Source organism: Kogia breviceps, chromosome 12, assembly GCF_026419965.1.
Source record: "Kogia breviceps isolate mKogBre1 chromosome 12, mKogBre1 haplotype 1, whole genome shotgun sequence".
Classification (NCBI taxonomy): Eukaryota; Metazoa; Chordata; class Mammalia; order Artiodactyla; family Physeteridae; genus Kogia; species Kogia breviceps.
In genome coordinates this window covers 34,310,637-34,334,101 of record NC_081321.1, presented here as the reverse complement: position 1 = coordinate 34,334,101, position 23,465 = coordinate 34,310,637, and the positions used below count along the sequence as shown (strand labels likewise).

The following is a 23,465-nucleotide window of genomic DNA, read 5'->3' as shown; positions in this document are numbered from 1 at the left end:
ACATAGTAATCAAATTGACAAAAATTAAAGACAAAGAAAAATTACTCAAAGCAACAAGAGAAAAATGACAAATAACATGCAAGGGAACTCCTATAAAATTAACAGCTGATTTCTCAGCAGAAACTCTACAATACAGAAGGAAGTGGCATGACATATTTTAAATGATGAAAGGGAAGAACCTACAACCAAAGTTACTGTACCCGGCAAGGACCTCATTCAGATTAGACAGAGAAATCGAAAGCTTTACAGACAAGCAAAACCTAAGAGAATTCAGCACCACCAAACCAGCTCTACAACAAATGCTAAAGGAACTTCTCTAAGTGGGAAACACAAGAGAAGAAAAGGACCTGCAAAAACAAACCCAGAACAATTAAGAAAAAGGTCATAGGAACATACATATGGATAATTACCTTAAACGTGAATGGATTAAATGCTCCAACCAAAAGACACAGGCCTGCTCAATGTATACAAAAACAAGACCAATATATATGCTATCTACAAGAGACCCACTTCAGACCTAGGGATGCATACAGACTGAAAGTGAGGGGATGGAAAAAGATATTCCATGCAAATGGAAATAAAAAGAAAGCTGGAGTAGCAATTCTCATATCAGATAAAATAGACTTTAAAATAAAGAATGTTACAAGAGACAAGGAAGGACACTACATAATGATCAAGGGATCAATCCAAGATGAAGTTATAACAATTATAAATATATATGCACCCAACATAGGAGCACCTCAATACATAAGGCAACTGCTAACAGCTATTAAAGAGGAAATCAACAGTAACACAATAATAGTGGGGGACTTTAACACCTCACTTACACCAATGGACAGATCATCCAAACAGAAAATTAATAAGGAAACACAAGCTTTAAATGACACAATAGATCAGCTAGATGTAATTGATATTTATAGGACATTCCATTCAAAAACAGCAGGTTACATTTTCTTTTCAAGTGCACATGGAACATTCTCCAGGATAGATCACATCTTGGATCACAAATCAAACCTCAGTAAATTAAGAAAATTGAGATCATATCAAGCATCTTTTCTGACCACAACACTATGAAATTAGAAATGAATTACAGGAAAAAACACGTAAAAAACATAAAGACATGGGGGCTAAACAATACGTTACTAAATACCTAAGCTCATTGAAGAAATCAAAGAGGAAATAAAAAAATAGCTGGAGACAAATTACAATGAAAACATGATGATCCAAAACCTATGGGATGCAGCAAAAACAGTTCTAAGAGAGAAGTTTATATATAACAAAAGCCTACCTCAAGAAACAAGAAAAATCTCAAAAAATCTAACCTTACACCTAAAGGAACTAGAGAAAGAAGAACAAACAAAACCCAAAGTTAACTGAAGGAAAGAAATCATAAAGATCAGAGCAGAAATAAATGAAATAGAAACAAAGAAAACAATAGATCAATAAAACGAAAAGCTTGTTCTTGGAGAAGATTTAAAAAAAAATGATAAACCATTAGCCAGACTCATTAAGAAAAAAGGGAGAGGACTCAAATCAATAAAATTAGAAATGAAAAAGGAGAATTTACAACAGACACTGCAGAAATACAAACCATCCTGAGACTACTACAAGCAACTCTATGCCAATAAAATGGACAACCTGGAAGAAATGGACAAATTCTTAACAGGGGTATAAGCTTCCAAGACTGAACCAGGAAGAAATAGAAAATATGAACAGACCAATCACCAGTAATGAAATTGAAACTGTGATTAAAAATCTTCCAAGAAACAAAAGTCCAGGACCAGTTGACTTCACAGGTGACTTCTATCAAACATTTAGAGAAGAGCAAACATCCATCCTTCTCAAACTCTTCCAAAAAATTGCAGAGGAAGTCACACTCCCAACTCATTCCATGAGGCCACCATCACCCTGATACCAAAAGCAGAGAAAGATACTACAAAAAAAAGAAAATTACAGACCAATATCACTGATGAATATATGCAAAAATCCTGAACAGAATACTAGGAAACAGATCCAACAGCACATTAAAAGGATCATACACTGTGATCAAGTGAGATTTATCCCAGGGATGCAAGGATTCTTCAATATACGCAAATCAATCAATGTGATACACCATAATAACAAATTGAAGAATAAAATCCATATGAGCATCTCAATAGATGCAGAAAAAGCTTTTGACAAAAGTCAACACCCAATTATGATAAAAACTCTCCAGAAAGTGGGCATAGAGGGAACCTACCTCAACATGATAAAGGCCATATATGACAGACCCACAGCAAACATCATTCTCAATGGTGAAAAACTGAAAGCATTTCCTCTAAGATCAGTAACAAGACAAAGGTGCCCACTCTCACCACTATTATTCAACATAGTTTTGGAAGTTTTAGCCACGGCAATCAGAGAAGAAAAAGAAATAAAAGGAATACAAATTGGAAAAGAAGAAGTAAAACTGTCACTGTTTGCAGATGACATGATACTATACATAGAGAATCCTAAAGATGCCAGCAGAAGACTCCTAGAGCTAATCAATGAATTTGGTAAAGTTGCAGGATACAAAAGTAATGCACAGAAATCTCTTGCATTCCTATACACAAATGGTGAAAAATCTGTAAGAGAAATTAAGGAAACACTCCCATTTACCATTGCAACAAAAAGAATAAAATACCTAGGAATAAACCTACCTATGGAGACAAAAGTCCTGTATGCAGAAAACTATAAGACACTGATGAAAGAAATTAAAGATGATACAAATAGATGGAGAGAAATACCATGTTCTTGGATTGGAAGAATCAATATTGTGAAAATGACTCTACTACCAAAAGCAATCTACAGATTCAATGCAATCCCTATCAAACTACCAATGGCAATTTTTACAGAACTAGAACAAAAAATCTTAAAATTTGTATGGAAACACAAAAGACCCTGAATAGCCAAAGCATTCTTGAGGGAAAAAAACGGAGCTAGAGGAATCAGACTACCTGACTTCAGACTATACTACAAAGCTACAGTAATCAAGATAATATGATACTGGCACAAAAATAAAAATACAGATCAATGGAACAGGTTAGAAAGGCCAGAGATAAAGCCATGCACCTGTGGTCAACTAATCTATGACAAAGCAGGGAAGCATGGAGCAATGACAGTCTCTTCAGTAAGTGGTGCTGGGAAAACTGGACAGCTACATGTAAAAGAATGAAATTAGAACACTCCCTAACACCATACACAAAAATAAACTCAAAGTGGATTAGAGACCTAAATGTAAGACCGGACACTATAAAACTCTTAGAGGAAAACATAGGAAGAACACTATTTGACATAAATCACAGCAAGGTCTTTTTTTGATCCACCAGCTAGAGTAATGGAAATAAAAGCAAAAATAAACAAATGGGATCTAATGATACTTAAAAGCTTTTACACAGCAAAGGAAACCATAAACAAGATGAAAAGACAACCCTCACAATGGGAGAAAATATTTGTGGATGAATCAACAGACAAAACATATAAACAGCTCATGCAGTTCAATATTAAAAAAACAAACAACCCAATCAAAAAATGGGCAGAAGGCTTAAATAGACATTTCTCCAAAGAAGACATACAGATGGCCAAGAAGCACATGAAAAACTGCTCAACATCACTAATTATTAGAGAAATGCAAATCAAAACTACAGGGAGGTATCACCTCACAGCAGTTAGAATGGGCATCATCAGAAAATGTACAAACAACAAATGCTGGAGAGGGTGTGGAGAAAAGGGAACCCTCTTGCACTGTTGGTGGGAATGTAAATTGATACAGCCACTATGGAGAACAGTATGGAGGTTCCTTAAAAAACTAAAAATACAATTACCATATGACCCAGCAATCCCACTACTGGGCATATACCCAGAAAAAACCATAATTCAAAAAGGCACATGCACCCCAATGTTCATTGCAGCACTATTGACAATAGTCAGGTCATGGAAGGAACCTAAGTGTCCATCAACAGATGAATGGATAAAGAAGATGTGGTACATATATACAATGGAATATTATTCAGCCATAAAAAGAAATGAAATTGAGTTATTTGTAGTGAGGTGGATGGACCTAGAGTCTGTCATACACAGTAAAGTAAGTCAGAAAGAGAAAAACAAATATCGTATATTAACACATATATGTGGAACTTAGAAAAATGGTACAGATGAACTGGTTTGCAGGACAGAAATAGCGACACAGATGTAGAGAACAAACGTATGGACATCAAGGGGCAAAAGTGGTGGCGGGGGTGGTGGTGGAATGAATTGGGAGGTTGGGATTGACATGTATACACTAATATGTATAAAATGGATAACTAATAAGGACCTGCTGTATAAAAAAGTAAATAAAATAAAAATTTTAAAAAAGATTTAAAAAAGAATAAAAGATTGAATATATTTTAACTGGATCAATAAAATTTCTAATATATAGCACTCTAAAGTGATTATGGTAATATTTAACAATATTTCATGGTTTTATAAAACAGAAAAGGTACCTTAGAAATCTAATCTAGCAGTTCCTACAGTGTAGTCTGGGATGGGATACTCGTCCTTTGGCATGTTCCATGAAAGGGAAAAGAGGACTTGGCCAAGTAGTTGTGTGAGATGCTGCACGTAACACCTCTCTTGTAGATTTAATATTTATGCGTATATGTTAGCCTATTCAAGACTCCATGAAGGCATCTGTTTAATTTTTTTACTCAACTTTTCTCAAACCGTGGAATGATTTTGTTCTTTAAAACCAATGTTCTCACACCCCTTCCCCAACAGCATCGGGTAAATACTAATCCAGCACACCAGGGCGCTGTGACCAAGGGTGCCCAGTACCTCAATGCAGTTGTGGTATTGAGAGAAAAAGTAGATACATCCATTTCTAGAGTTAGACAACTGGCTTGTAACTGGTAAGAGCTAGAACTAAAACCCAGGTCTCCTGACTGTGTAGGACTTCTGAGGCCATGCTCAAGTGACTATAGCAGGACAGTGTCAGGGGCTAGGGCATGAACCACATCAGGGTTCTGAAATAACTTTTGTACCAAGAGCTAATTAGGAAATACCTAGGGTAGAATACTGAAGTTCCATAAGATCAGGTAAAGTAGTCAGAGCTGAAGCTAGACTGCCTTAGATGGAAATTGTTCCATTGCTTACCAGCCACCTAACCTTGAGTGCGTTACTTAACTTCTCTGTACCTTAGTTTTCTCATCCGTAAAATGGATACAATAGTTTCTAGCTCATAGGATTTGTTGTGAGAATTACTAGATCAATTAATACATTTAAACTTAGATCACATCACACACATAGTAAACATTCAATGAATACTATTTCTAGTTATGTATTTATGAGGAAGTAGCAAACATGGATACCCTACCATTATGGTGACCTAATATGGGGTGGTAGTTTTAGGGATAAGAGAAGCATGTTGTGCATGCTAATTGGGAAAACCTCTGAAGTAACAAGTGGGCCTTCTGGTCATTCATCTGCCTGATTCACAATTCAGCTTAATTGAATAGTTATTCAATAAAAGCACCTCTAAATATCCAAATGTGGTAAAAGGTATGTATGTATAGAGTGTGAGCACATAGATTATAAAGATCAATACATAAAACAATAGGAGGTGCGTACAATTAAATGAGCAAGATGACCTTCTTGAAGACACATGCCATTTTAGTGTAAAAGCAAAATACCAACCTGAGGGGTTTTTTTGGGTGTAAATGAATATTATTTAAACTGAACCATCTGTTTTTATACCTTTTACCCCTGCAAGACTGAATTTTTGAAGGGTAGAGATGATGCTTTATTCATTTGTGTGTTAGGCAAGCAATACAATATTTGACAGTCAACAGATAATTCAATAAATATTGAAAGAAAGGATGAAACTGTGCTCTTGGATCCTTTGCTTTCAGTTTGCCATTCTATGATAACTATTGAAATTTGAAACAAATGAACTAGAATTAGCATTATGTATAACATATGCCTTTTCTTCTGAAAGTAGTAATAATAGCTATCATAGATCACTATGACCCAGGCCCTGATCTAAATGCTTTTTGTACACCATCTCATTTAATCTTTATAGCAGCTTGGTAAGTAGGTGTTATCAACAAGTGGCAGTTAGAATTTGAACCTGGGTCTGTTTAATTTGGAGGACTCTCCTTCATAACACTGCCCATCTTACATAATAATTTGAATTATCTTTTCCCTAATGTTACATTTTAAAGAAATTTTGTTATAGTAATATATTTTAAAACGTACTGTCAGAACACTGGGAGGAGGTTCCCAAATTCCAGCTGGTAGGTTGGTCACTTTTCAGTAAAGGTGCCACGTCTGTTTCCTTCTGAAACTGAAAACATTTTTGTGGTTATATATTTTATAGCTAATATTTCAATATCCAGATTGTCATTTGTAGTCAACATATTTCAGGCAATGAGTAGAGTAATTAGCCATGTATATACTTTATAGCGCCTAAGCTCTCTTCTCTGAGCTACTGGTAATGCATGATGGCCTGTGACAAGTCTTCACAACTGGTTTTCATTTTTAGAGGAAAAGAGCCTTTGTGCATACCTTTGAGGTACTTTGTTTACCTTGTAATTTGACTTGGTTAAAGCATCTACTGTTAACTTCACATGATCAGAGGACAACTCTGAAGTCACAAATACGGGTATAATTTGTTTTCTACAATATATATTCATTTTCCGTGCAACTTTTAAAATATATGTTAATCAATTCAGCCATAGATTTCCACAGCTCCGATTTTAAAATGAGCAATACTGCAGAGCTGGCAGACCAGCTTGAAACAGCCAGTCATCTGCCTGTCCCTGTCTTAACTGTACTTACTCTCAACTCCACTGTGGTGACCAACACTCTTGCCAAAAAATGCTAGAACCAAAGGCATCACTGCAGATAAAGATAGCAAACCTGTATTTGTGGCTGCACAGCTAAAACAATAGGAAAGGTGCTGGAATGTGTATTTAAGTTCACGCTGACACTATAGGGTCAGTGATGCTTTTGGCTCTGGTTCTGGTGCTTCTCCATGTGGCATTAGAAGCAACAGTAGCAGTCATATTATTCATTGTGTTGAAGCAGCTTTGGCTGATAGGGTGAGTGCTCCACTACTGGTACTTCTAGGAAACTGTTAAGCTCCACAAGGTCAGGGACCATGTCCTCTTCCCTATCTCTGGGTCTATGGCCAGCGAAGGAAGCAATAGTTGCTGAACATTATTAAATAAACAAGAGAAGTAGCACCTCCAATTCTGCTGTCTTGGTTTGGGCAGTGGTTCAGGAGATGGTGATCCACATTTCAGAAGCAATTTTCATGGCACAGGTGGCCCAGGTCCAGAAGGTTATATCTAAAGGATATAAGGAGTACAAGGCAGAGGTGTTGGCCATGGAATACACCCCTGCTGTCTGGAAGCCTCTATGGTGGCTACAAGATGAGGATATGAACTAGTGAATTGGATGGCACCTTCACTATAAGCCCATGCAGAGTGCCTCCTAGAATTGCATTCTCCAGTTTTGGAGAATGAAAGATCCGATTGTGAAGCATGACCTCTCCTATGGCTATTTGTGTGATTCTGATGAATTTGTCTCCATGGATTCTAGTGTGCCAAACAATTAAAAACCATAAGCATATTCAGAGTTGAAAGTATGCAATCATGGCAGAAAGATTAGGTAAAACTGCCAGAAAAGAACAGGTAAACCTTATATATTTCTTTTTATGGTGTATTATGGACACATAAATTGTGGATTGTGACACAGAATCTAGTGAATGTTTTGCTGAATCATCTAGAACAGTATTTTCCAAGCTCTAACGTGTGTTCAGATCACTTGAGGGTCTTGTTAAAATATAGATTCTGACTCACCTGTCCAGGCTGGGGCCTGAGATTCCTTGTTTCTTATCAGCTGTAGGTGATATGGATGCTGCTGATCAATGAGTGAATCTCAGTAGCAAGATTTAGGATACTGTTTCTCAAACTTGGCTTCACACTGGAATCATTAAAAAGCCAGGGAATTTTAAAAGATGCTGATGCCTGGGTCTCAACCCTTAGGATTCCAATTTAATTGATAAGGGATGTGGCTTGAGCTTAGGGATTTGTGAAAAGCTCCCTAGGAGATTCCAGTGTGCAGCTAAATTGGAGAATTGATGCTCTGGCTCAGACTGGTTTCAATTTACTTGTGAGAAAAGGTATTCATTTTAGGCATCTAATCTTACACTTTTTTCCTTGCAGGTTGCAGCGATCTACAAGGACTCAAGCATTGGAAATCTTATAAACATAGTAATTGTAAAATTAGTTATAATTCATGATGAACAGGTAAGAAACAGTTCTAAAAGTAGTAATCCTAGCTGTAGTAGGCTCTTAGCGGGAATATAGAGAGAGATCATGAAACTCTTATTAGAAATGAGATATTTAAAAAATGTATATTACAAAACTCGATCTGAAAAGGAGTGGGGTTAACTTTTTCTGTCATGATGGAAACAAAATGGAATGACAACAGAGGAAGTAACAAAAATTAATAAACAATTTAAAAATTTAAGGTTTCACATTCAGGTATTCACTTTTATAATCCTACTGTTGAAAGATTTAAAACATAGTAATTTTCAGAAGTTAGTTTTTCAATCCCCAATATTGGAAGGTCTAATTTGATTCTGTTTTGATCACAGTGTTTTATTAAGTATTGCTGAAATATGTTTTAGATATGAGGGAGAGATGATACCACTTCTTCATTTGCCTGTGAAAATGCTATTTAATGAATTGCATAAACATTGACAGGCTTGGAAGGAAAAAGGCCATGAATGTTTTGACGTAATGTTGAATTGCTGATTTTTTGTGTGTAGGAAGGACCAGTCATCAGTTTTAATGCAGCTACCACGTTACGCAACTTCTGTTTATGGCAGCAAACTCAGAATGTTCTTGATGATGCCCACCCATCCCATCATGATACTGCTGTTCTTATCACTAGGTACAGTTCTAGAAATAACCCTTGAAAAGAAATTGTTTACCCTTTATCTCCTGCGTGATCACCAGTACTTCTTCTTACGTTAATTCTTCATCGATAATACATAGAAACGTTCTATGAGAACTTGTATTACAAAGGATACCATTGAATGAAAGCATTCTTCTTTTTTCAGACCAGAACACTGGCCTGATTCCCTAGGAAATTAGCAACGTTAGGTTGCTAAGTAATGGTTTGACATAAACAAGATAACTTCCTTATTATATTAGTGACAGAGTAAGAATTAGGAAAATTACTTGGAAATTAATATAGGTATGGAACTGAGAACACGCTTTGTTTCTTCCCTAACTTGACCTTTAAATCGCTTGGAAAAGAAAGCATTTGAATTTATTTTGGACTTCCTATACTTAAAAATATCTATCTGCTCCTTGTTGTTGTTTTTTGCGATACATTGTTGTGGCCTCTCCCGTTGAGGAGCACAGGCTCTGGATGCGCAGGCTCAGCGGCCATGGCTCACGGGCCCAGCCGCTCCGCGGCACTTGGGATCTTCCCGGACCGGGGCACGAACCCGTGTCCCCTGCATCGGCAGGCAGACTCTTAACCACTGCACCACCAGGGAAGCCCTGCTCCTTGTTTTGATGCTCAATGCATGACTTAATTACTGGGCTGCTTTTGCTAGGGTTTTTCTCAAACATATTTATTTATATGCAGCTGCTGCTATTATAAAATGAGTATCCATTTTACATGTACCACTATACATTGTTAATTCACATCTTTGTTTCAGCAACAGTCATGCTACCAGAATATTTAGATCCTGAGTTTTTTGTTTGTTTTGGTTGGTTGCTTGGCCAAGGGGGAAAAATCTTTTGCTTGAAGGTCAGACTCAGAGAAATTTTGGCTTTCTAGAACCCTGAAATGAAAACCTTTAGTCCATGTAAAGCAGCTGACATATTGTCCATGTGCTTTATTTCTTTTCTAAATGAAAACAGAATTGACTCAAATTTATACAGGGTATTCTATTACCAATCCATGGTTCTGCCCTGGGTTATAGGTAGAGGCCAAGCAGCAAAGACTGAAGATAACAGATTAATGATGGGAGGGAGGAAAAGGGCTGTAAGAGGAGACCATGAGGAAGGAGACTAGCGAACTGTCATAATGAATGTTTAGGGACTAAGTAATTTAAGAAGGAAAAAGTTTAAGCAACTTGGTAACATCTGAGAACATCATTATTTTGCAGCTGAGAATAATAGCTGAAGTTCATAAAGGCACTGAAACATCAAGAGTATACTACATATACTACTGCATAAATAAAGGCAGAGAGGAGAAAAATACACTTAGAAAGCTTTTCATTGAACTTGGTTAAGCTTCAGCTGTTCACAGCAATCTCTTTTATATAGCTGGTGCATTACTCTAGGTTTAGGGTAATAGTCATGTCATAGTTAAAGCTTCTTTATCTTTGTTTTGGCAAGTTGCAAAAATATTTTCTGAAAATGCTTCAAAATCTTTTGTTTTAAGGGAAGACATTTGTGGAGCTAGAGAGAAATGTGACACATTAGGTAAGTTATTTGGTAAATAAAATATAGCTTATATAATTGTTTACTGAATTATTTAAAATGATGTTTCGATTATCTTCCTTTTAATTTGCACATTAATCATTTTGACTATTAATGGTTAGTGTCACTATTATTTGATTCTGCTCTAAGTTTTAAAGAATAATAAGAGCTAATATTTATGTACCAATTAATTTCTAAATATCAAGTGCTATTCAGAGCTTGACATTTTAAAGTGTTTTATTGTGTAATATTTGATCCATACAAAATAGTCATAAAAACATATGCAAATTTAAAGCAAAAAAAAAAAGAGTAGTCATGAATCCACCACCAGATTTAAGAATTAGAAATTTATCGGTACTGTTCTATGACCCGTGCTAAGTCCTTATTCTCTCCCTTGCACTTCCCCAAGAGGTAACCAACTGCATAAATTTTGTATGTGGCAGTTCCTTTCATCTTTTGAAAAATAGTGTTATTATATATGTATATATTCCTAAAAGAAATTGCTTGATTATGCTTATTTTTGAGCTTTAGTTCATGCATTTTTACTGCTGTACAATATTTCATCCACAGTTCACATATCTATATCCTGTCCGTGAATATTTGGGCTGATTCCAGTTGTTTTCTGTTATGAACTTTATTATAAGGGCTAAGGCATATTCCTACGGTTAGAATTGCATACCATTAAATGTGCTCATGTTTAACTTTATAAGATATACCAAATTATTTTCTAAAGTGGTACCAATTTATACCTTTAATCAATAGTGTATAAGCATTCATTTTGATTATATCACTATTAATACCAGGATCTTCAAATTTCTCATTTTTGCCAATCTAAATTTAATATATTTCATTATAGCAATAATTTTGAGTTCCTTGGTCACTAATGAGTTTGCACATCTTTTTATATATTTACTGGCCATTTATATTTCCTTTTTGGAGAGGAATGAAATAAATGAAAAAAACATTGCCTATTTTTCTGCTGTGGTATTTTTCATTTTCTTACTGCCTTTTAGTGTTCTTTATAACTTCTTTATACCAAACTCTTTTTGGTTTATATGTATTGTAAATATCTGTTAATAATTTGTTCCTTAGTGTTAATTGTTTTTTGTGTGTGAAAATGTATGCTGTAGCTGAATTTATAATTTTAGGTTTAGCAATTTTGTATCTTATTAAAGAAATTATAGCCTTCTGTAGCTCAAAAGTCTGAGTGTATTATCCTGTTTTCTTGTAAATATTTAAAAATTTGTCTTTTCACATTTAAATCTCTAAACCATTTGGCATAATTTTTTGATGTGGTATCAAATAGGGATCTAGTTTTTAAAGTTCCTTTTCTCTATGGATGTCCAGTTTCCTCAGATCACACATTGACTAGTTCACCTCCTTTCATTAGAATCCGCAATGCCGTATATAAAGATTCTGTTTGCACTGGCACGTGCAAATCATCCCGCTGTTTCATTAATCAATACTTCTTTTTTTTTTTTTTCTTTTGCGTTATGCGGGCTCTCACTGTTGTGGCCTCTCCCGTTGCGGAGCACAGGCTCCGGACGCACAGGCTCAGCGGCCATGGCTCATGGGTCCAGCCGCTCCGTGGCATGTGGGATCTTCCCGGACCGGGGCACGAACCCATGTCCCCTGCACTGGCAGGCAGACTCTCAACCACTGCGCCACCAGGGAAGCCGAATCAATACTTTTTATTTAGTTCATGTGCCAATTTCATATTAGTTCAAATTTTATAGCTATATAATATATCATCATAATTCATAGGAGATATAACTCCATCTAATTTTCTTCAAGAGTATTTTGGCTATTCTTGGACCTTTGCTCTTCCATAAAAATTTTAGACCAGCATGTCAAGTCATTATAAAACAATTATCTGTCTATTTATGAAGGTCTTTTTAAAATTTCTTTCAGTAGTATATAATATTTTCTTTCAAAGCTGGTCATGCACAACTTTCATTTACCTCTTTTATTAGTGTATGGTCTATGATGTTGATTGATAGAAATACATTAGATTTTTTGGACTGATTTTAAATCTAGCCACCTGATTCATTACTCTAATTAATCCTTATAATTTACCCCTGGATATTTATATCACTTGTGAATTATGGCTATTATTCTTCCTCTTCTTCAATCCTTATAACTTTCTTTCATTTTTCTCTTTTTCTTTCTTTTGTCTTAAAGCAAGACAAAAACCTTGTTGAATGTTGAATAGAAATGATGATGGTAGCCTTTTTTTCCTGGATTTTAAAAGGAATTCTTGTGCAGTTTCACTATTAGGAATAATATTTTACATAGGTTCTTGGCAGATAAACTTATCATCATAGTTTTCTGAGACTTAAAAAATGTATGTATTTTTATTGAAAAAATTTTGCAGATATTGAAATGATTTTATGATTAATTTAATCAAGTGAATTCCTTTTATGAGTTTTGTAGCACTAAACCAAACTTGATCAAGGTTTTTCCTTTTTCTTTTAAAACACACTGCTAGATTCCATTCCATGCATATATTTTCAGGAGTGAAATCATCTTCCTTTGATTATATTTGTCTAATTTTGATACCAAGGTTTTATTCACCATACAGAATTTGTTGGAAGTATATTATTTCTTTTCCCATTCTCTGGAAGATTTTATATAATGTTGGAATGATCTATATCTTGAAAGCGTGGGAGATCCCACCTAGAATACCATCTGGGTTTCATCTTTCCTTTGTGGAAAGATATTTAACTATTTAATTTTTCCAATGGTAATCAGACTTTAAAAAAATATTTTTGAAGGTATTTTAAAAAGTGTGTTTTTCTAGATATCTCACCATTTCTTTTAGTAGTAGTAAAATTAATTAGCTTAAATTATTCTCATAGCATTTTCTTTTAAGTTCTGTCAATAGCTATACTTTTGCCTTGTTTTATTTCTGATATTATCTGTTTACACTTCTTTATAATGGCCCAATTTCACTGGAATATTGTCTATTGCATTTGTCTTTTTAAAGGATCAACTCTTTGCTTTCAATCTCATTTTTATTTCATTAATTTCTGCTCTCTCTCTCTCCTTTTCCTTCTAATTTACTCATGCTATTCTATGTATAATGTAAACTGACTGTTAGCTCAATAACATCCAGGATTTTTTCTTTTCTAATTTTATTGTTTAAGACAATTTACTTCAAGGTATCATTTTATTGTGTCCCACAAATTTTGATGGGTATTTTTCATGTCATTTAAAATTCTAAATTCTAAGTATGTATAAATTCATCATGATTTCTTTTTTGAGTTATTAAGTTAGAAATGCATTTAAAATTTTATGAATATATTGAGACTTACTGTTTTTTGTTTATTAAATTCTAATTTAATTTCACTGTAGTTGGAGAACATGATCTATACAATACCCATTTTTTGAAATCTTTTGGTATTACCTCTATGGTCTATTCTGTGGTCAGTTATAAAAAATGTTTCATGTATGTTTAAACAGAATGTATATGCTTTAACTATGGTATACAGGTTTCTATATACCTGTTAAATCAAACTTGCCAATTATGTTGTTCAAATCAACTATATATTTACTAATTTTTGGCTTACTAGGTCACTTACTTGAAACATGAATATATCTCTGACACTCTCTCCATTTTCAATTTTACATTATAATTTTTACAATTACAGTATTCAAATTTTTTGTTTCATCTCTTTTCAGGCTAACTTATTAGGCATATATAAGTTTGAATTGAACCTTTTACAATTGTGTAGTGACTTTTTTTTAAATCTCTAATAATGCTTTTTAAAGAAAATAAAGTCAGTATAGCTTTATGTTTAAAGTACTGTGTCTGGCAATACTATACCTAGCCCAACTTTTTCTTGTTTAGTATTTGCTGGATATCTTTTCCTTCAATTTTCCAATGTTCTGTTACTTCAAGTGTTTTTATTGGAAACAACATATAATTGGATTTTAAAAATAACATCCATAGTAATCTCTGTTTAACTACCAAAGTTAGTCCATGTACAATTATTATAATTGTTTTCCATGCTTTTATTTCTTTTTATCTTCATGCTTTATTCAAGCAGCTCTAACATGCATTTTATTATTTTTCTCTTTGGCTGCATCTAATCTGGCATTTCACCTGTCCTCTGAATTTTCCAGTTCAACATATGTTTTTCAATTTAAACTATCCTAATTAGTTCTTACTCAAAATCTGTGTGTTCATTTTGTTTATTCTTTTTATATTTGCTTATATTTGTAATTGCCTTTCATGTTTACTGACACATTTCATTTGGAGTAATTTTATATACCATCTTTGACAATTCCCATATCCTAAACATTTGATAGCCAAATATGTGGTTTCTGCTAACTTTCTCTTATGCTGACTTGTTGGTTTGTATGTTTGGTGATCTCTGATCATAAGCTCATATTTACTTAATATTAATCCATAAGGTTAGTGGTGGACCACTTAAAAAGTGTGTGCTTTCCTCTAGAGAGGATTTTCAGCTGTTTTTGCTGTAATCCAAAGGGTGTTACTAACCAAGGTCCCTGACTTAAGGCAGAGGATTCAGAATCAGATCCTCTACCTTGAAACTTCCTATAGCAAGCTCTGGATCATATTGCTTTTATCAGTATTTTCCCTCAGAGTAATTCCTAACCCTACTATTCATTGCTTACCAATTAGAATTTAGCCCATGGTATAAATGTTTATATGTATTTATGCATGCGTGCATAGGTATGAGATGGGCAGGGAGAGAATATATGTTAGGTTTTGGAGGTGTGGGGATTTGATAGTTCTTGTACACTGTGAGGTCAATATTCATTAAAAAAGCACTTTTTAATACTGGTCTAGTTTCTTTGTGGTAGGAGGACTGTCTAGAAACTCTAATCTTCCACAAATGTGGAAACAGGCACCTGCTACTCTAAGTTTTACAACAGACCCCATTCTCTTCTCCTTGCAAACTATTCTCTGACTTTGTAGACAGATTTTATGAGTCAATCATCTAAGAAGAATCCATTGAATATGTTATATTTCTTACATTATCTATGCCTTGTTGTCACATCTTTATACTAAAAGGTAAGTATGAGTATGTTAGCCATACCTTACTATTTTTTAATGATTTAATGCTAGACATTCTGGGCTATTCATGTAGAAGTGGGTGGTCTCCTGGTCCCCATTCTTTTTTTGCAGTTTTCAGCCACTCCTGTGCACATAAATCATAGTGATATCTAGAGACATAGACTGTGAAAATAAAAGTATTCCTATTATCCTTTAAATCAAGAGTAATGGTGATGATAATGATAGCTGATATATTTGAGTGCCTACTATGTATCATACACTATATTAAGGTTAACATGATTGGACTTATTTAATCTTCACAACAAACCTATGAAGTAAGACCTATAATTTCAATTTTATAAATTAGGATAAATAATTTGCCCAAGGCTACATAGCGTATATTAATACAAGATTTAGTATTTTATTTTCCCATCTAAAATATGTGGAAAAAAATAACAAGCTAAGAATAGTTTTCTTTTAACATCTTTATGGTAATATAATTTCTTTACAATGTTGTATTACTTTCTGCTGTATAACAAAGGGAATCAGCTATATGTATACGTATATCCCCATTACCCTCCCTCTCGCATCTCCCTCCCACCCTCCCTATCCCACCCCACCAGGTGGTCACAAAAAATCGAGCTGATCTCCCTGTGCAATGCAGCTACTTCCCACTAGGTATCTATTTAACATTTAGTAGTGTATATATGTCAATGCTACTCTCTTACTTCATCCTAGCTTACCCTTCCCCCTCCCTGTGTCCTCAAGTCCATTCTCTACGTTTGTCTGCATCTTTATTCCTGTCCTGCCTCTAGGTACATCAGAACCATTCTTTTTTTTTAGATTCCATATATATGTATTAGCATATGGTATTTGTTTTTCTCTTTCTGACTTACTTCACTCTGTATGACAGACTCTAGGTCCATCCACCTCACTACAAATAACTCAATTTCATTTCTTTTTATGGCTGAATAATATTCCATTGTATATATGTGCCACATCTTCTTTATCCATTCATCTGTCAATGGGCACTTAGGTTGCTTCCATGTCCTGGCTTATTGTATATACTGCTGCAGTGAACATTGGGGTACATGTCTCTTTTTGAATTATGGTTTTCTCAGGGTATATGCCCAGTAGTGGGATTGGTGGGTCATATGGTCATTCTATTTTTAGTCTTTTAAGGAACCTCCATAATGTTCTCCATAGTGGCCGTATCAATTTACATTCCCACTAACAGTACAAGAGGGTTGCCTTTTCTCTATACCCTCTCCAGAATTTGTTTGTAGATTTTTTGATAATGGCCATTCTGACTGATGTGAGGTGATATCTCATTGTAGTATTGATTTGCATTTCTCTAATGATTAGTGATGTTGAACATCTTTTCATGTGTCTGTTGGCAATCTGTATATCTTCTCTGGAGAAATGTATATTTAGGTCTTCTACCCATTTTGGATTGGGCTGTTTGCTTTTTTGATTTTGAGCTGCATGAGCTGCTTGTATATTTTGGAGATTAATCCTTTGTCAGTTGCTTCATTTCCAAATATTTTCTCCCATTCTGAGATTTGTCTTTTGGTCTTCTTTATGGTTTCCTTTGCTGTGCAAAACTTTTAAGTTTCATTAGGTCCCATTTGTTTATTTTTGTTTTTATTTCCATTTCTCTAGGAGGTGGGTCAAAAAGGATCTTGCTATGATTTGTGTCATAGAGTGTTCTGCCTATGTTTTCTCTAAGTGTTTGATAGTGTCTGGCCTTACCTTTAGGTCTTTAATCCATTTTGAGTTTATTTTTGTATATGGCGTTAGGGAGTGTTCTAATTTCATTCTTTTACATGTAGCTGTCCAGTTTTCCCAGCACTACTTTTTGAAGAGGCTGTCTTTTCTCCACTATATATTCTTGCCTCCTTTATCAAAGATAAGGTGACCATATGTGTGTGGGTTTATCTCTGGGCTTTCTGTCCTGTTCCGTTGATCTATATTTCTGTTTTTGTGCTGGTACCATACTGTCTTGATTACTGTCACTTTGTAGTATAGTTTGAAGTCAGGGAGCCAGATTCCTCCTGCTCCGTTTTTCGGTCTCAATGTTGCTTTGGCTATTCGGGGTCTTTTGTGTTTCCGTACAAATTGTGAAATTTTTTATTCTAGCCCTGTGAAAAATGTCCTTAGTAGTTTGATAGGGATTGCATTGAATCTGTAGATTGCTTTCGGTAGTATAATCATTTTCACAATATTGATTCTTCCAATCCAAGAACGTGGTATATCTTTCCATCTGTTTGTATCATGTTTAATTTCTTTCATCAGTGTCTTATAGTTTTCTGCATACTGGTCTTTTGTCTCCTAAGGTAGGTTTATTTCTAGGTATTTTATTTTTTTGTTGCAGTGGTAAATGGGAGTGTTCCCTTAATTTCTCCTTCAGATTTTTCATCATTAGTGTATAGGAATGCAAGAGATTTCTGTGCATTACTTTTGTATCCTGCAACTTTACCAAATTCATTGATTAGCTCTAGGAGTCTTCTGCTGGCATCTTTAGGATTCTCTATGCATAGTATCATGTCATCTGCAAACAGTGACAGTTTTACTTCTTCTTTTCCACTTTGTATTCCTTTTATTTCTTTTTCTTCTCTGATTGCCGTGGCTAAAACTTCCAAAACTATGTTGAATAATAGTGGTGAGAGTGGGCACCTTTGTCTTGTTACTGATTTTAGAGGAAATGGTTTCAGTTTTTCACCATTGAGAACAATGTTGGCTGTGGGTTTGTCATATATGGCCTTTATTATGTTGAGGTGGGTCCCTCTATGCCTACTTTCTGGAGCGTTTTTATCATAAATGGATGTTGAATTTTGTCAAAAGCTTTTTCTGCATCTGTTGAGATTATCATATGTTTTTTAAACATCTTTATTGGAATGTAATTGCTTTACAGTGGTGTGTTATTTTCTCATATGGTTTTTATCCTTCAATTTGTTAATATGGTGTATCACATTGATTGATTTGCATATATTGAAGAATCCTGCATTCCTGGGATGAACCCCACTTGATCATGGTGTATGATCCTTTTAATGGGCTGTTGGATTCTGTTTGCTAGTATTTTGTTGAGAATTTTTGTGTCTATGTTCATCAGTGATATTGGCCTGTAGTTTTCTTTTTTTGTGACATCTTTCTCTGGTTTTGATATCAGGATGATGTTAGCCTTGTAGAATGAGTTTGGGAGTGTTCCTCCCTCTGCTATAGTTTGGAAGAGTTTGAGAATGATAGGTGTTATCTCTTCTCTAAATGTTTGATAGAATTCGCCTGTGAAGCCGTCTGATCCTGGGCTTTTGTTTGTTGGAAGATTTTTAATCACAGTTTCAATTTCAGTGCTTGTGATTGGCTTCGTTATATTTTCTATTTCTTCCTGGTTCAGTCTCAGAAGGTTGTGCCTTTCTAAGAATTTGTCCATTTCTTCCAGATTGTCCATTTTATTGGCATATAGTTGGTTGTGGTAATCTCTCATGATCCTTTGTATTTGTGCAGTGTCAGCTGCTACTTCTTTTTCATTTCTAATTCTGTTGATTTGAGTCTTCTCCCTTTTTATCTTGATGAGTCTGGTAATGGTTTATCAAGTTTGTTTATCTTCTCAGAGAACCAGCTTTTAGTTTTATTGGTCTTTGCTATTGTTTTCTTTGTTTCTATTTCATTTATTTCTCATCTCATCTTTATTATTTCTTTCCTTGTGCTAACTTTGGGGGGTTTTTTGTTCTTTCTCTAATTGCTTTAGGTGTAAGGTTAGGTTGTTTATTTGAGATTTTTCTTGTTTCTTGAAGTAGGATTGTATTCCTATAAACTTCCCTCTTAGAACTGCTTTTGCTGCATCCTATAGGTTTTGGGTCATCGTGTTTTCATTGTCATTTGTTTATAGGTATTTTTTGATTTCCTCTTTGATTTCTTCAGTGATCTGTTGGTTATTTAGTAGCATATCATTTAGCCTCCATGAGTTTGTAGTTTTTACAGTTTTTTTTTTCCTGTAATTGATGCTTAGTCTCATAGCATTGTGGTTGGAAAAGGTCGTTGGTATGATTTCAGGTTTCTTAAATTTATCAAGGCTTGCTTAGACCCAAGATATGATCTATCCTGGAGAATGTTCCATGAGCACTTGAGTAGAAAGTGCATTCTGTTGTTTTTGGATGGAATGTCCTATAATATCAATTAAGCCCATCTTGTTTAATGTGTCATTTAAACCTGTGTTTCCTTATTTATCTTCCTTTTGGATGATCTGTCCTTTGGTGAAAGTGGGGTGTTAAATTCCCTACTATTATTGTGTTACTGTCAATTACCTCTTTTATGGCTGTTAGCATTTGCCTTATGTATTGAGATGCTCCTTTGTTGGGTGGATAAATATTTACAGTTGTTATATCTTCTCTTGGATTGATCCCTTTATCACTGTGTAGTGTCCTTCTTCGTCTCTTATTATAGTCTTTACTTTTAAATCTACTTTGTCTGGTATGAGAATTGTGACTCCAGCTTCTTTTGATTTCAATTTGCATAGAATATATTTTTCTATCCCCTCACTTTCAGTCTATATGTGTCCCTAGGTCTGAAGTGGGTCTCTTGTAGTCAGCATATATACGGGTCTTGTTTTTGTATCCATTCAGACAGTCTGTGTCTTTGGTTGGAGTATTTAATCCATTTACATTTAAGGTAATTATTAATATGTATGTTCCTATTACCATTTTCTTAATTGTTTTTGCTTTGTTTTTGTAGGTGTTTTCCTTTTCTTGTGTATCTTGCTTAAAGAAGTTACTTTAGCATTTGTTGTAAAGCTGGTTTGGTGGTGCTGAATTCTCTTCACTTGCTTGTCTCTAAAGTTTTTAATTTCTCCATCGAATCTGAATAAGATCCTTGCTGGGTAGAGTAATCTTGGTTGTAGGTTTTTCCCTTTCATCACTTTAAATATGTCCTGCCACTCCCTTCTGGTTTGCAGAGTTTCTGCTGAAAGATCAGCTCTTAACCTTATGAGGATTCCCTTGTATGTTATTAGTTGCTTTTCCCTTACTGCTTTTAATATTTTTTCTTTGTATTTAATTTTTGATAGTTTGATTAATATGTGTCTTGGCATGCTTCTCCTTGGATTTATCCTGTTGGGACTCTCTGTGCTTCCAGGACTTGATTGACTATTTCCTTTCCCCTGTTAGGGAAGTTTTCAACTCTAATCTCTTCAAATATATTCTCAGTCCTTTTCTTTTTCTCTTCTTCTTCTGGGACCCCTATAATTCGAATGTTGGTGCATTTAATATTGTCCCAGAGGTCTCTGAGACTGTCCTCAATTCTTTTCATTCTTTTTTCTTTACTCTGCTCTGTGGTAGTTATTTCCACTATTTTATCTTCCAGGTCACTTATCCGTTCTTCTGCCTCAGTTATTCTGCTATTGCGTCCTTCTAGAGAATTTTAAATTTCATTTATTGTGTTGTTCATCATTGTTTGTTTGTTGTTTAGTTCTTCTAGGTCCTTGTTAAATGTTTTTGTATTTAACCATTCTATTTCCAAGATTTTGGATCATCTTTACTATCATTACTCTGAATTCTTTTTCAGGTAGACTGCTTATTTCCTCTTCATTTGTTCGGTCTAGTGGGTGTTTACCTTGCTCCTTCATCTGCTACATATTTCTCTGTCTTCTCATTTTGTTTAACTTACTGTGTTTGGGGTCTCCTTTTCACAGGCTACAGGTTCGTAGTTCCTGTTGTTTTGGGTATCTGCCCCCAATGGGTGAGGTTGGTTCAGTGGCCTTTGTTGGCTTGGTGGAGAGGACTGGTTGGTGCCTGTGTTCTGGTGGATGGGGCTGGATGTTTTCTTTCTGGTGGACAGGCCCACATCTGGTGGTGTGTTTTGTGGTGTCTGTGAATTTAGTATGATTTTAGGCAGCCTCTTTGCTAATGGGTGGGGTTGTGTTCCTGTCTTGCTAGTTGATTGGCATGCGGCTTCAATCACTGGAGCTTCCTGGTGTTGGGTAGAGCTGGGTCTTAGCGTTGAGACAGAGATCTCTGGGAGAGCTCTCACTGATTGATATTACATGGGACCAGGAGGTCTCTGATGGTCCAATGTCCTGAACATGGCTCTCCCACATCAGAGGTTCAGCCCTTACCCCAGGCTGGAGCACCAAGTCCCTGTCAGGCACACGGATGTTTTACAGGGTCTATCTCCACCCAGGGACTCAGCCAGGATTTTAGGCAATGGGTTCTGAGTCCAAAAAGTGCCTCTATTTGGGAACTTGCAGAACATGACATAGGAGAGGATTCAATAGTTTCTTGGAATTGGATTTGCTCTCTTATACTACTCCCATTGCCCCAAAAAATCCTCCCCTGAGTAGCTGCTGCTCCTTTATTCTTAACTCCTCAATTGAACACACCCTAAGTATAGTTCTTAATGACAAATACAAGATGTTGGTAATAATTACTAGGTTTCCTGCTTATATATCCTTTTGTAAGTACTGTTACCTTAGTCTCTGAGCATGTTTTATAAAGTATGTTAAAAAATGGTTTTTATTCTTTAACATGATGGATTGGTGACTGTGTAGCTTCTTGCACTTCCAAACATGGGGAATCTGTGTCAGATTTGGGCCTGTGCTACTTTATTCTATCTCTGCCCAGTTTTAGAGAACCCTTAATCAACATGAGTGAATCTAGGCACAAACCCTCAGCCAGCTGTGTGGTACCATAAGGCTATACATTCACTTTGATTTTTGTTGGTCATGCCTATGGAGATATTTCATCATGATCTCTAATCATATGCAATGCATATTTTTACAGATATGTCACGTGACTAAAATGTTCAGTTTAGAATATATCTATCTTTAAGCATGTAAAATAAAGTTTAGGTGGAGTCAATATTGCGTTCCAAATACACAGTCCTGAAAATGTATACACTGGAATTGAGCCACTAGGAAAATTGAAAATACTAATGAAGGCAAGGGAACACCAGCATATTCATGAAAGAAATGTGTTTAATTTATTTTGACATTTATGACTAAACATTTATGACTAAAAGAATACATAGGAAGAGGGAGCTAAAACACAGTAGCTAATATAAGTATTTATTTTATATTAAGAAATTCCTAAATGCAAAACTTTACAGTAAGAAACTGGTTATTTTATATATGATAATCTTTTTTTAATGAAAGGAATCATTGTAGGAGAGCAGATAAATTTGCAGGCAAATATTGAAGGCTAGCAATAGCAAAAACCATTGTATTATGTTGAAAAGTAAAATGAAATGCTAACTTGGTTGATGATGGAGTAGGATTATTATAATTAACATTTATTTTGAATTTCTTTTTCTAGACTAAAAGACTGTATCAATTGTACCTATTGCTGTCTTTTGTGTCCAACCAGTTCATGCTGTCTTCTTCTTTCAGCAGCAATTTGAGTTGCAGATTTGCACGTTGTTATTTAAATGAGTGACTAGATCTTGACATGTGATACATTTCCCATTGCTGAAGTGGTTACAAAATCAAGTGCTTCCAGTCATTATATCATTATCATGTTTTATTTAACACATATTAAATTCAGGCACTATTCTAAGCATTTAACATATTTTTACTCATTTAATTATCATATGGTAATTGAATAATTGTATGGTGCTTCAAAACTTTAAAAAATAAAAGAAAATTTATAATTTATATTGTTCTGTGCTATTTTCTTTATTAGTGCTATTACCAATTTAAACATTTATTATCTTTCCTATTACGCACACTAACGTGGCGTAAAACTTCATTCTTCCTGTAATAAATGTTCTTTTCGTTTTTCTGTTTTTTAAAAAATTGTTTGCCTATCCCATATTTTGGATTATTTTCTTCAGTAAAAGAATCCAAGAATTTGCTTTAAAGATTTCAACTACAGACAAATCATTCTGTTCTTTTTTCTTCACCTTAGAAAACGTTCATGCAATCAATATTAACAGTCAACTACATT

The 23,465-nt window shown here is 34.9% G+C and overlaps 1 protein-coding gene across 1 annotated transcript in view; it reads left to right on the top strand.

Annotated features, from left to right (window-relative positions):
* The window catches only part of ADAMTS20 (ADAM metallopeptidase with thrombospondin type 1 motif 20), a 188,237-nt gene that overhangs the window by 51,179 nt on the left and 113,593 nt on the right, over positions 1-23,465 (top strand). Inside the window, exons 5-7 of the mRNA XM_059080523.2 lie at positions 8,229-8,312; positions 8,837-8,961; positions 10,471-10,511. Of these exons, the coding sequence (XP_058936506.1) occupies positions 8,229-8,312; positions 8,837-8,961; positions 10,471-10,511 (250 nt within the window). The remainder of the gene's footprint in view (positions 1-8,228; positions 8,313-8,836; positions 8,962-10,470; positions 10,512-23,465) is intronic.